Source organism: Poecile atricapillus, chromosome 1 (genome assembly GCF_030490865.1).
Source record: "Poecile atricapillus isolate bPoeAtr1 chromosome 1, bPoeAtr1.hap1, whole genome shotgun sequence".
Lineage (NCBI taxonomy): Eukaryota > Metazoa > Chordata > Aves > Passeriformes > Paridae > Poecile > Poecile atricapillus.
In genome coordinates, this window is record NC_081249.1 from 120,797,209 (window position 1) to 120,810,087 (window position 12,879).

Genomic DNA, 12,879 nt, shown 5'->3' on the forward strand with positions numbered 1-12,879 from the left:
TCACAATTAGCCCAGTAACTCTTCACTCTCCGCTCCCTTTATTCTTCCCAGGTGAAGCTTCAGAAGGTTGTATATTCTGTTTTCCTTATATTCTCTTTCCACAAGTTTCTGTGATTTTAGATAGTGACTTCTGGAAAATGAGGCAGAAAGGAAACCCCAGGACTTAAGGCAATTTTAAAAACACAGTGCTGTTGTGAAGGCAGCAAAATCACTTTGATATCTGCCAAGCCTCATCCATTTTTTTTTTTTAATTTATTTTTTTAATTTTTTTTCATATAGCAGAGTTTCCCTGCAGGGGCTGACACAGGGCCCTTTTCTCATCAACAGCCTGGTGAGCATTTTGTAAACAAAATTAAATCACTTGAAAGGGAGATGCCTCCGGTACCCTGGAGGTCTTTGGTGACCGCGATCTCAGCCTGTGTTTTGAACTTGCCTCGATCAGCAAGAGCTCTTGTGAGGTGGAAGGGACGGCTGGCAGCCGCAGCTGGCGCGACTCCAGCGAAGGCAAATCGCCGGCGAGGAGCCGATGGAAGTCACCAAACTCCCCCCTTTTCCTCCGTCCCTTTCGCGAGCGCCATGAGCGCGGCTCCCGGGGCCACCCTCAGCACCGCGCCAGGCCGGGCAAGGCAAGGAATCGCGGCTTCATCCTGCCCGTGTGGGGCAGGAGCGGCTCCGGGGAGACAGCTCTGCCCCCTCAGTGTGCAAACGGAAGGAAGGAACAGGAAAAGGGGAGGAAAATGGAGAGGAAGAGGAGCGGGAAGATGAAGAGAAGCGGGGAGAGGAAGCGGCTCCTCAACGCGTCCTCCCTCCCTCAGCGCGGTTTCCCGCCCACTTCCGGCCGCCCCCGCGCGCCGCGATGACGCACTTCCTCCCGCCAGCGCCGCTCCCCCGCCCCCGGGCCGGAGCTGCAGCCGCCATTTTGCCGCTCTCTCGCTGCCGCTCTCCGGGCGCGGCGGCTGCGGCCGGAGGAGCGTTTCTAAGAGGCTTTAACCCGCTCGGGGCTCCGCGGCCCAGCCCGGTTTGGACGCGCCATGTCCGGAGAGGGAACTGCCGGTGATCAGGTGAGCGGGGGCCGGGTGAGCGCAGGCCGCGCCCTGAGGGAGCGGTGCGGTGTGGGCTCGGCGAGGGCGGGCGTGCGGCGGGGCCGAGGGCAGCGCGGCTCTGCCCCGGGCCCTGAGCCCGGCCGGGGCTCTCCTGCCCTCCCGTCCGTCGGAAGGAGCTGCGTGTGCCCCGTCGGCGAGCGGGGGAAGCGGGGCGCAGAGGCGGCCCGGCCCAGGCGGTGACGCTCCGGGAGCTCCGGCTCGCTCAGCCCTCGCCTTCCCGGCTCAGGCCCAGTGGACAGTGCTCGCCCCGGGCAGCCCCGCGGGCTCCGTCTCGCTCGGTCGTGCTCGCTGAACACAACGCAGTTTCTCGGGAAGAAGATTGCAACCCGGACAAGCTGTTTACAGTGGCAGTTTGCGGTGTTATGTAAAGGGAGCGTTGGCTGAGCTCACGCGTTTAATGGAGAAGGCCTCTTTAACGATACCTTCCGCCTCTGGAATAGAGCGTTGTTCAAATACACTTAATCCATGATCTAGAAAAAAACAAACATGCGTTTATTTGATAAAGGGTCTTCCTTGTGGTACAGCGTTCATTTAGTTCAGTAGGGAACTAAAGTAAAACCTAAGAAGTGCCACCTCAACACGAGGAAGAACTTTACGTTTAGGGTGGCAGAGCACTGGATCGGCTGCCCAGGAGGGCTCCAGTCTCCATCTCTGGACACATTCAAAACCCACCTGGACACATTCCTGTGTAACCTACTCCAGCAGCTGACCTTGCCCTGGGCAGGAAGGTTGGACTAGGGGATCTCCAGAGCTCCCTTCCAATCCAAATAGTTCTGGGATTCTGTGAAATAACTACTTTCAGCTGAGTTTGGTTTGTTTGTTAGTTTTTTAATAGACTTAAGTATGTATTTACCCTATTAAATTTTTGGGGAAGTAACACATTTTTAGATTTGGTATTACTGTGAACGATTTCAAATTTACTGGCAGAGTTTCTCCAAAATGGCTTTTTTTTTTATTAGTTTGGTTTATATTTAAAATCGGTATTAACTGGTGGGGTGGAGGTGAAAGTTCCTGATTGAGGGAAGAGTTATTGGTAACAATCATGTGTCTTAGTGGCCATTGTAGCCTTTAGAAATACTTAAAATCAAGCCAGTGCCTTAATGTTTCTTGAAGTGGCTTTCTTTTTGTAGAGTGTTAATTTCTTACAAAGCAGGTGAATGTCTGTATGTCTGGGCCTGTACCCCTAAAAGGTGATGTGTAAATTTTATAAGGTCACTACTCTGGTGGATGGAGTGACTATAGGAAATGTAATGATCAGAGGGTAAAATACTTAGTTTCTGCCTCGTTAGGATAAATTCCCAAAATTTCCTGTGTGCTCCAAGTTGATCAGGCTGGTAAAGTGTACTGGGAGAATTTTTGAGCAGGAGGCTCTTCAGAATGGTTCCCTTCATCATGAGATACATGGCTGCAAAGAAGAATAAGCCACAGCAAAATTTTGTTAATGCTGCTGTGTAGCATGTTCCAGATTTAATCTTCCCACTCCAGTATGTTTTCAAGAATACATTGATGTTTCATAGCTTAATTAAGCTGTTTGTTAAAGTAGCATGTGTATTTCTGTAGCTTGTAAAGGGTTACTGTTTAACTTCAACCATGCAGACTTTAGGCTTTCTTTTCTTTTGCAAGGGAGAATTTGATAAACAAAAGGTTGAGTTACTGTCTATATACTGCATAAAAGTGGCAGGTATAATACTGTTATGCCATTTCGCAGAGGGGTTTAGCATTCCCAAACCTGTAAATTGTTATTTGCAGCCTGTGTGACGCACGTAGGCTAACCTGTGATTTGGCACTTGGGCCCTTTCTTTGCCCATTATTATTACTGTCTTCTTGTTGGGTGCACTTGAGATTAAAAAAAAAAAACAAAAACCAGGTTGGGTTAATTTTATTTTTTTTTAAATTTATTTATATTGCTCTATCCTCTTGATGAAGGCCTCTGGATTCTAATTTCCTACAGGTCTCTAATTTTGTTATGGTCAATTGCCTCCCTTCCATCAGTTTTCTTACTTTCAGTAACAGCTTTTTCCTCACTTGACAGACTTGTGTTTCTGACTCCAGCTGTTGCCATAGGCCATATCCAGATCCCAGTGTCTTTAGCAACCCTGCCATGGAGTTTTCAGCCCAGAAGCTCCCACTCAGTCCCTTCAGTGAACCTGGCTGTGGTCTGACTTGGCTTGAGGGATCTAAATCCAGTGTCCCTGGAGGCAGGAGCAGCAGAGCCTGCTGATTGGGGCGCTCACACTGCAGCTGCTCTACACCAAGCTAGTGCTGGCTGGAAGGCCTCAAACTTAGAATGCACAGTGTTCTGAGGGTTCTAAATATGCTTTGCTGTAGGAAGCTGAAGCTGGGCAGAGGTGGGATTGCAGCTGCCTTTCCTGTTTCAGGTTTCATCTGCTGCTTCCAGCTCTGAGGTTTTGGGTGTCATTTTCATATGAAATGGGGACTGCACAGTAAATTTGCATCTGTGCTGTGCATTAGGTGTAAATGTGAGAGTGTGTGATGCAGGTGAGAAATCTTTGACAAGGCAGAGCTCTTAGCTTTGACCAATTCTCAGCCAAGGGGTTCTGCATCTTGCTTCCCAAATCCCAGCTTTTATAAGGCACTGCCAAAAAGCAGCAAGGTGAATAACAAATTGCCATGCTGTCTGCAGCAAGTACAGAGCTGTGGTAGTGTAGAAAGGAGGAACAGAGTAGAATGCTGATTGTAGGATGAGAGGGAGGGTAAAGGGGAATGGAAGGTTTAAGACATAGGTGGGCTTTAGGAGGATTTATTGTACCATGTGCAGTGCAGTTGAAACGTGGCTTTACTGCCTTTAGGCCGAGCTTAGCTCCAGGAATTTTTGGGCTGCTTTACTGTGTGGGTCAGGAGCCTAATCTGTTATGTAGGTTGTCTCCTCATTATGTTATTGTAGAACAGACTGGAGCAGCAGGACAAATGCAGCCACAACTCTCGGAGTATATTTTAAATTCTTGCTCCATGCTAATTGTGCTGGGCCCAAATTAGTCCTGAAGAGCCAGTGAAATCATGTGAGGACTTAAAATCTGTCAGGCCCCTGCCAGACTCCTGGCAAGGCCTCCATGATGTTTAACAAACCAGAATTTCCAGCGTCAGTTTCTGGAATACCAGACTCTTAGCTGTGTCTGTATCATAGAAATGCACTTTTGGAGACTGAAAGGCTGCATCTGCCACTGTTTACCAGAAGCTTCCCTGGCAGGCTCTTCCCAACCTGTCAGGGTTACATAGAGCCCATCCTTGCACCTATGGATGTTTTGTGGTCCTTAATGTACACATCCAGCTTCATTTTGGTTGTGGTGCTTGTTTCATGTTCTTGTTAACAATTCCCCACTTCTTTTCCCCCACTTCATAAACACTTGCCAGGCATCAACTTCAGCTGAAGATCACATAACATTTGCTTTGCCCCTGCATTAGTTGCCTTCTAATATTTTAAGGTTAGAGTATGCATTTCACACTTCCAGTTAGTGTTTCTAAGATACATACCCCAGTCTAGATGCATTTTTTATCACATGAATATGGATCTGGTCTAAGGCTAAGTAGTGGAAAAAATTATGTCTGTATTGTCTCTTTGACTACAGAAAATACCTCATAAACAGTTTGTTCTGGTTTCTTGATGGTACATTTGTTCCTTTTGATTATTTCCTCTCTTTGTCTTGTGTCTGTTTGATGTGGTACATCATGAAAGTTTCTGCATGCTAAAGACACTAGTAAATGTTGTAGTTAGTACTTAGCTTTTTCAAAGTATTTTATAAGTAGATGTCACTGAATGCAGTGCTGAAAGAAGATTTTTCTTGCAGGATTGTGTGAGTTTTACATTACAGAAGGAGCCATTTTAGAGAAACCTCTTTAAGAGTAGACAGAACGAGTACAAGGATTAGTGAAGGAAACCTGAGTTTGTAGTGCAGTGGTTTAATAACAATTTTTACACAGTTATAAATATAATTTAGGTGTATTTCCAGAGTCAGTAAATTCCAGGTATACTGGTAAGAAGTTCAAGTGAAAATGTGTCAGTCCAACATTTGAGAAGTAGTTCTGTGAGGAAAGAATGGTAATCATTACTAATCTAAAACTTCTGATTTATCTAGAGTTTTGAGCCCAGATTATATTGGGATAGGGCAGTACTTATGAAAGTACTCTTTTTGGTCAAGATGAGTATGCTGGGCTATGTCTACTCATAGAGACCCAGTCTTAAAGAATGCAATTTTTTCAAGGCTGTTCAGAGTTGAAGTGGTTTAGTGTAGAATAGAAGTCAAGACATTAAAAACCTGTAAGAAAGTGCAAGGATTGATAAACTGAAACTGCAGTTCCCCCAGTGAAGGGATGTGAGAAAAGGATTTTAAAACTTGTTCTCTGCACATGCAGCTATAAAAAAAAAAACTTTAAGGGAAAAAAGCCTTAGGCTAAACCAACCTGTAAATTTAGCCAGCTGGACAACTAACTTGTCTTGTTAGTGGACAACAACTAATACTTGTTAAGTTACATGTTAATATAGTTGAAATTTAATTCACTGGGTCTGTTACAGGCCAGGCTGTGCTAAAGTGTGCAATATCCAGCCAAAACCAACAAACTGGCTTCTGTCTTAATGTCTAGAAAACTCTTTTTGGATACTGAATCAATTTGATTAAATTAGCAATTAGAATTATTGTCTTTTTGTATGCAACAGCCTGCATATCTGGTTTGTAGAAGTTTTTATTTCATAATTAGAGGTGGTTCTCAAAGCATCTTGAACTGGCCACTCCATGGATATAACAGCTGTTTTAAACACATTTCCCTTTCACTGCAGAGGATCCTTTTGTGGAAACAGGAGGATGCCTTAACTGGATGTATTTAGTGTTGAAAATAATTTAAAGGTGTTTAAGTGTTTTCTAAGACACTTTGGAGTCATGAAGATTCATTTAAGCGGCCTGAGGAAACTGTTGATTTTAGGAATATGGTATAAACTGAGAATATTCCCTTGGTGTAGTGATTGATAAATAAGCAAATGCTAAAAGTGAACTTTATTTCCTCTTGTTTTGTTCCCTCAGACTTTCTTTATGAGTTCACAGTTGGATTTTGTGCAGTCGATGCATTTTTCAGGAAGGAGTGCCTAGATTTCTTCCTAGAAAATTTGGGTTTAGGTCCGTTCAGATTTTGGAAAGATCTTTTTATATTTCTGTGTATCTGTGAAACTTTTAATCTATTGCTGTTTGTCAGTGTATAAATAATAAAAGGGTAGTTATGAACCAGACTAGGTGGTAATAACTTGTAGAAACCCTAAGTGCTGAAATAATTCCATGACCTTCAAAGAGTTGTTTATGGGGTAGGGTCCGGATGATGTAGAGATCAGCTGAACATAGTTAACAAAAGCAGAGGAAAAAAAAGTTTTTTCAGTCTATGTGCAATATTTTTCACAGGTAATAAAGAAAAGTTAAAAGCCAGTATCTGATTGGGTTCGGTTTGATGGTATTTAAACTGGTCTGAGCTGGGGCTGCTAGGGTCCTGAATGGTTTTGCATCCTTTTTTCTACATCTCATCCTGAAACCAGGGGGTTGAACCATTAGGAGGTTAATCACTTTTCTAACAGGATTATTTTTCCTGCTGATTTAACTCCCTGAACTGGCTTGTTACAGGATGAGCTTATCTGAAAATGCTTATCTAGTGGCAGGATAATGGCAGTGAGCACCCAAGAATTACACATTCACAGGTTTGGATACTGGCTGTTGTGCAGGCAGTACAACGAGAAATACGTGATCAGAAGCTATATGGCCTTGAACTGTGATAACAGCAGCTGTAAGCACAAAAAGCAGTTAACATAAAGTTCTCAAAACTAAGATCACGTCTTCCTGGCTGTACTTGAGTTGGGTTAAAAGTCAAGCTCTTGCTTCCATTTTGTTGTGTGCTTGCAGTAGCTGTTAGCCCTCCCAAGGGGTGTTTGCTCACACACCCAGAAAATCCTAGGTGTTGATTCCTCCAGGATATTAGAATGATTATTTGTGAAGATGCAGTGAGGTCTTATTTTTGCCCAGGTAGAACCAGGACACTGATTTGCCTGAAGTGCAGTGTGTCCCTGAGACGGGATGGCTTTTATCTGTGCTGGAGGTGGAGAGGGAGTTCTCACTGCCTCTAAGAAGCTGAGCATTTTATTCTTTGTGACGTAAGGAACAAGCAAGTGCAGGCAGTCCAGTTTAAAACTGATCATCACAGGGTTATTTTCAATTCTCTAGGGTGCCTATAATTGGTCTTGTATAGCTGAATAGAGAGCTTTACCTGCTGCTGCTAAACATTTGCCAGCTTAGAAAATTGGTCCTTTTTATTTTCCAGTAAAATAATTATTATTCTTGCGCAGATTGATTCATGTATCAAACATAGAAAATTAATTTAGGATTGTAGTGGTTGTGAATCTTATCCCCATCTGGTTTTCCTGAGCTGTTTCTGCCTTTCTGAATTTATGACCCTGTATCTGCATAGGTGAAATCAAATTCCTGGAAGTCTTAACTCAGCTGCCACTCCAGTGAAATGTTAGTTTTTTTGTCATGTGGAAAGATTTGAGGAAATACAACTAAACTATTGCTATAATAGTTGAAAGGTGCCCATTCTACTTTATCTTGTTTAAAGTCAGTACTTAGAGTGTAGGACCTTGTGTTTTTGTAGGGTGAGGTCCTTTTTATTGTAGCAGACATTAATGGTACATCTGCCAGGCATTTCTGTCTGAATGTATCCAGAATCATTTCTTTGAGACAAGCAGATTTCACTGGGATGGTTCTAGTAAGATGCAGTGCTTCCCACTGATGTATTTGAGTTAGTGTTTTATTGATAAGCAGCATTTCAGCTTTGGGCCACCTGCAGGGGTAGCTTATAGAAATAAACTTCAGAAATTTCAGCTTCAGTGCTGTTTCTGGAAGCTGAATTATGTTTATGCATGTCATTTAGGAAGAAATAAAACCACTAGTTCATTTTATACTGTTTTACATCTTCAGCCTGTATCAGTTGAACTACAACCTGGTACTACAAAATCAAAATTTTCATGGACTTAGGGATGTGAAACTATTCATGTGGCAGTTTTTAAATTTACTACTTTAGAGCTGACAGCTTTGAGCTACTTAGATTTTTTTAATCAAATTAATTTTATAATAGTTTGCTGTGGGATTTGATATTTGACTTCCAAGCTATGCTGCTTTGCATTAATTAGTGTTAAAAATTGCTTGAGAAGTGAATCAAGAGGAGTAATAGTCTTTAAACTCCTTGTAAAGCCCAGCCTACTGATTCTTTGCTTTTCCCTTTATTGAATATCTGTCACTACATGTCCATTTAACAGTTCTGCAGCATTTTTGATCCTTTTTCCATTTTATAAGTAGCTTTATTAAAAAATACCTTTAAAGGCGTATGCTTTGAATTATATCCTCCTAATAGGACTGACACAAAAACTGGTAACACTGAAAAATATTCAGAACTAGTGTAGTTACCTTCTGCTTCTCATTCTGGAGCAGTGATGGCACCTTTGAGAGAGGAGTGCTGTTTCTCTCTGTGCTGTTTGTGTTTTTCAGCTTCAAAAGGATGTTCTGGGATGGCCCTGCTGGGGCAGGGAGGTTGGACCAGGTGACCCACTGTGATCCCTCCCATCCTGTGATTCTGGGATCTAGACTTGATATTAAGAATTAAAATCAGTTCCTTGAAATAATCTTCTAGCAAATGCCAGGGATTGGGGTTTTTTTTTAGAATTTCCTGCACAGTGAATCAGTTCCACTGCAGTATACATTAGAGATGAATATCCTAACAGTAATTATATAGTTAAATTGGAAAATTTCACCAGCAAGGTCTTAGAGTAATGATTTAAGGGTTACTAATGTTTCATCTCACAAAGGCAAGAATTTATTTGGTGTGGTTTTTTTATTGCTGTTATCTGCCTAAAAATGAGCCAGGTTTGGAAAGTTAGTAAATAAGTTGCTTCCAGGTCAGAACAATATTTCAGGCTTAATAATAAACTTTGGATCATTTAGGGCTGTACCAAACGTGTATTTTGAGGGTGTCTGTATGTGATCTTGACACTGTCATTTTTTTATTCTACTTTGATTTAACAATGGTAGATCTGGGGAAAAAAAAAAACCCTGAAAATCATAAAGCTGGTTATTTCCGGAAGTGTTTGAAAGAGCTCTTAAACCTATATTATACTGGTAGCTATGTTAACAAGTTTGCATTCAATTTGGTAAAGCTTTTAGCCTCAAAAAAACCTTTGAAATAATCTTCAATAGGAATGCCTTAATGTTAAAAAAAAAAAAGGTGGTTTCAGTGCCAGAACTGCAGGAAGTCATCAGTAGGATTGAGAGATCAAAAAGTGAACAAAGAAATTGTGCTTGGACAGTGTGTATTTGTTTCTGCTAAACAGTCATCTCCTAGATTTCTTCTTAAACATGTGATACCAAATACCTGCTGTTCTCCTTGTGCCGAATGACTCCTGCAGTAACCTGGATTTGTTTGCCTGAGCTCTGTAATAGAAATACTGGGCTGAATTTACTTTTTGCATCTTAAAGTTGCAGGTTGGTAAAAATGTTTCTTAGTGCAGTAAATATTCTGGCAAACTCAAATTTGTTTTCATGTTTTAGAGACATTGAATTGGTTTAGTCTAACATCTTGATGTCCATAACATGTAGAACTTGTGCTAAGTGTGCGTTATCTTCCTGGGACAATTTGTTTTCCAGCTGAATTCCAGTTTAGAAACTCCATCTTAAAAGCTGAGCTCTGGAATATTACCCTGTCAGAAACGTTATCTTTAGCTTGACTGTGTAGGTGGGAGAGAACTTTTCAAACACTGCTTGTGATCTCTTATGTCTTCTTTTTAATTTTTCTAGACTGCGGAATATGTCCCAGAAAAAGTGAAGAAAGCTGAAAAGAAACTAGAAGAAAACCCATATGACCTTGACGCTTGGAGCATTCTCATTCGAGAGGCACAGGTTTAGTGATATAGGATTACATTTCCTTATCTATGGTCCACTCACACTCTTTGGTTCTGGAGTAAAATCAACATATTCATTTACATAAATCATAATATTGTAAATGCTGTTTTGATTTTCAATTTTTAGAATCAGCCTATAGACAAAGCACGGAAGACCTATGAACGCCTTGTTGCCCAGTTCCCCAGTTCTGGCAGATTCTGGAAACTGTACATTGAAGCAGAGGTTAATATTTTTACATTTTTTTCTTATATAAAATTTCATAGGATTTTAAATTTATATTTTTATAAGCATGAGTAAGATAGGCACATAATATCTAGGGGAAAGGGGATTTTAAATATGCCTTGCCTTTATTTTGTAAAATAGGTATGAAGGAATGATTAAAATGAATTCTAAAGTATTGGGTCTTTTATGAGTTGATGATTGTTGCATTATGGAATTGCAACAACATTAAAACTGTTTCAATGGTATTGGAGTGCTTTAGCCTTTTATTTGCTTGTCGTGTCAATTTATTGCCTCCCGTGTCATTTACTTAGAGGACTTTTTTTTTTATTTACACATACAAACTTATTTGAGTGACTTTCTCTGAATATTTGGTTCTTTTATTTATTTTTTATTTTTTTGCTTTCTTAGGAAATTGAGTGTTTCTGTGAACAGTGTTTGCAGGGAGGGTGTGGGGATGGAAGCTAATTTCTGGAATGAAAATGCATTAGCCCAACTCATTAGCTTTTAAAAATCCCAACAAATTGTGATTGTTTCCATAACTGGGTAAAGACTTACCACTAAGTGCATTGATCAGTTGAACTGTCTCTAATGACATGCCATGAAATTCCCTGTATAATCATGGGGTGGGGTGGTGGTGTTCATTTTGGTTTGATTCCTTTCTGTAGCTGTTCCTGAATACTAAAACACGTTTTCTGTGGGCATCTTCCAGCTGCACATTTTCCTTGAGATAGATTTTATGTATATGTTAAAATTCAGGGGTGGGGACCTGTATTCTGTAGATGAGAAATGAGCTCTCTTTTTCTTCCGTTTGATGTGAAATTTCATTGCATAGTTATTATCTTATTTTACATTAAATTACATATCCAGAAATGTCTGGCAGTAAATTTTAAAGATAAGGAAAGTTGGGATCATGGGAATCTAACAGAAATTTTTATATTACAGTTCATAATAAGATGCTACAGTGCTAAATAGTGTCATCTAAATTGAATGCTACCAAATTAAATATATAGAGTCTTCACTATCTTGTTTCCAGCAGTTTGTAGCAGTAGTTAGAATGTTGGTGGTTATTCACGTTTGGGAGATTGCAGATGGACTAACATACAAATACATATTTTTCCTTTTTGGACCCTGCAGCCAAATCCATTAGCCTCTTGTACCCTGAAATGTTTGCTACAGGTTCTAGCATTCAGAATGTAATCTAATTTCATAATTGCATTAAATTACCTGATTTCTGTGCTTTTTGGAAACCTTTCTCTTTCCCTTGCCTCAAATTTAAGGGTTGGGTAAGGCCATGTCAGAAAGCCAGCACTATACTGTACATCCTTCAGCAGAAAGTCCTGTTACCAGTGTAAAGCTTCCTGTCTTAAACCACCTTCAGAGATCAACTGACTGACATCACCTCCCCTAATTTATAATCTAAGAGTATTTAGAAACATTACCAGTGGCAAAGCTTGTAACAGTCTGGGGTAGAATTTTTATCCTGTTCCTTCAAGGAGGGCAGATCAGTACCTCAGCATTTATGTTTACCAGGGGAACACGAGGTAAATCTGAGAGGGAAAGAATTGTCATAACCATAACCTTTTCTTGTGTGTCTGTTTATTAATACACTTCAAATATTAGAGAAATGGAATATATAGTTCTGTTATTCAAAACAATGGAAAACTAGCAACTGTAAATTTCTGGTAGGGGTTAACACCTGAAGAGGGTTATATTTCAAAGAAATGTAAGAGGGTAATTTTCAGAAGTTTATTTTTTATCTCAACAGCCAAATTTTGAAATTCTCAGTTATGACTTAATTTTCAGCTTTCCTGGTTACAGTAGCATACTACAACTGATAAAGTGGCCAATTTACAAATGAAGATAATGAAAATACGCTTTGCACTGTTTTTTTTTAAAGCATGTGTGAGCATATATAGCTATAAGTTGAAATAACTTATTTCCAAATTTCTCTTTAAAAACAATGCACTCACACAATTGGGTGCTGTTGTCAGTGTTATTTTCAGTTGCATATCATTTGTACAATCCATCTGGGTGAATTAAAATCAAAATGCTTTATCAGATGTTCTTTTAACACTGTGGTTAAACTAAGACCAGTTAATTTTTGAAGGCTATCTAAGCAGTGGAATTCTGTTCAGGCTTCTTTTATTGCAGCCTTAAGATGTACAAGGAGTATAAGTATTTTCCAAAAGCGTTTTTCCATGGCAATTTTAGTAGTCTTCCTCCTGCTAGAAAGCTTTTCTTGGGCTGTTGAGAAGTATAGAACTTTCTAGCCATGACTTAGTAAAATAAACCTGTGGTAGATCTCCAGCACTGCTTTTTACTTTTGCTACCTTATTACTGAAATCGGAAAATTGCAGAATCTTCAGTCATCTGTTACCTGCATTTCCTCTGATATCAAAACAAGTATTTTACTCTTTGACATGAAAAACTTTCCTCTTTGAATCCCAGAAAGACAGGAAGGGGGAGGGAAGTGGGAGTTCTTTTCTGGAAGGTTGTCTTTCACTAGAGAATATTGCCCTCTGAAAGACATAAATCAGAGCTGAATAGCATTAACTAGTTGTGGTATATTGGAAGATGAGCCAGGGTGAGGGTTATGAAAATGGCCTTACAAAGAA

The 12,879-nt window shown here is 40.5% G+C and overlaps 1 protein-coding gene across 1 annotated transcript in view; it reads left to right on the forward strand.

Annotated features, from left to right (window-relative positions):
* Nucleotides 1-269: 269 nt before the first annotated feature.
* The window catches only part of CSTF3 (cleavage stimulation factor subunit 3), a 47,943-nt gene continuing 35,333 nt past the window's right edge, over nucleotides 270-12,879 (forward strand). Inside the window, exons 1-3 of the mRNA XM_058829940.1 lie at nucleotides 270-1,061; nucleotides 9,938-10,039; nucleotides 10,169-10,264. Of these exons, the coding sequence (XP_058685923.1) occupies nucleotides 1,032-1,061; nucleotides 9,938-10,039; nucleotides 10,169-10,264 (228 nt within the window). The 5' untranslated portion in view covers nucleotides 270-1,031. The remainder of the gene's footprint in view (nucleotides 1,062-9,937; nucleotides 10,040-10,168; nucleotides 10,265-12,879) is intronic.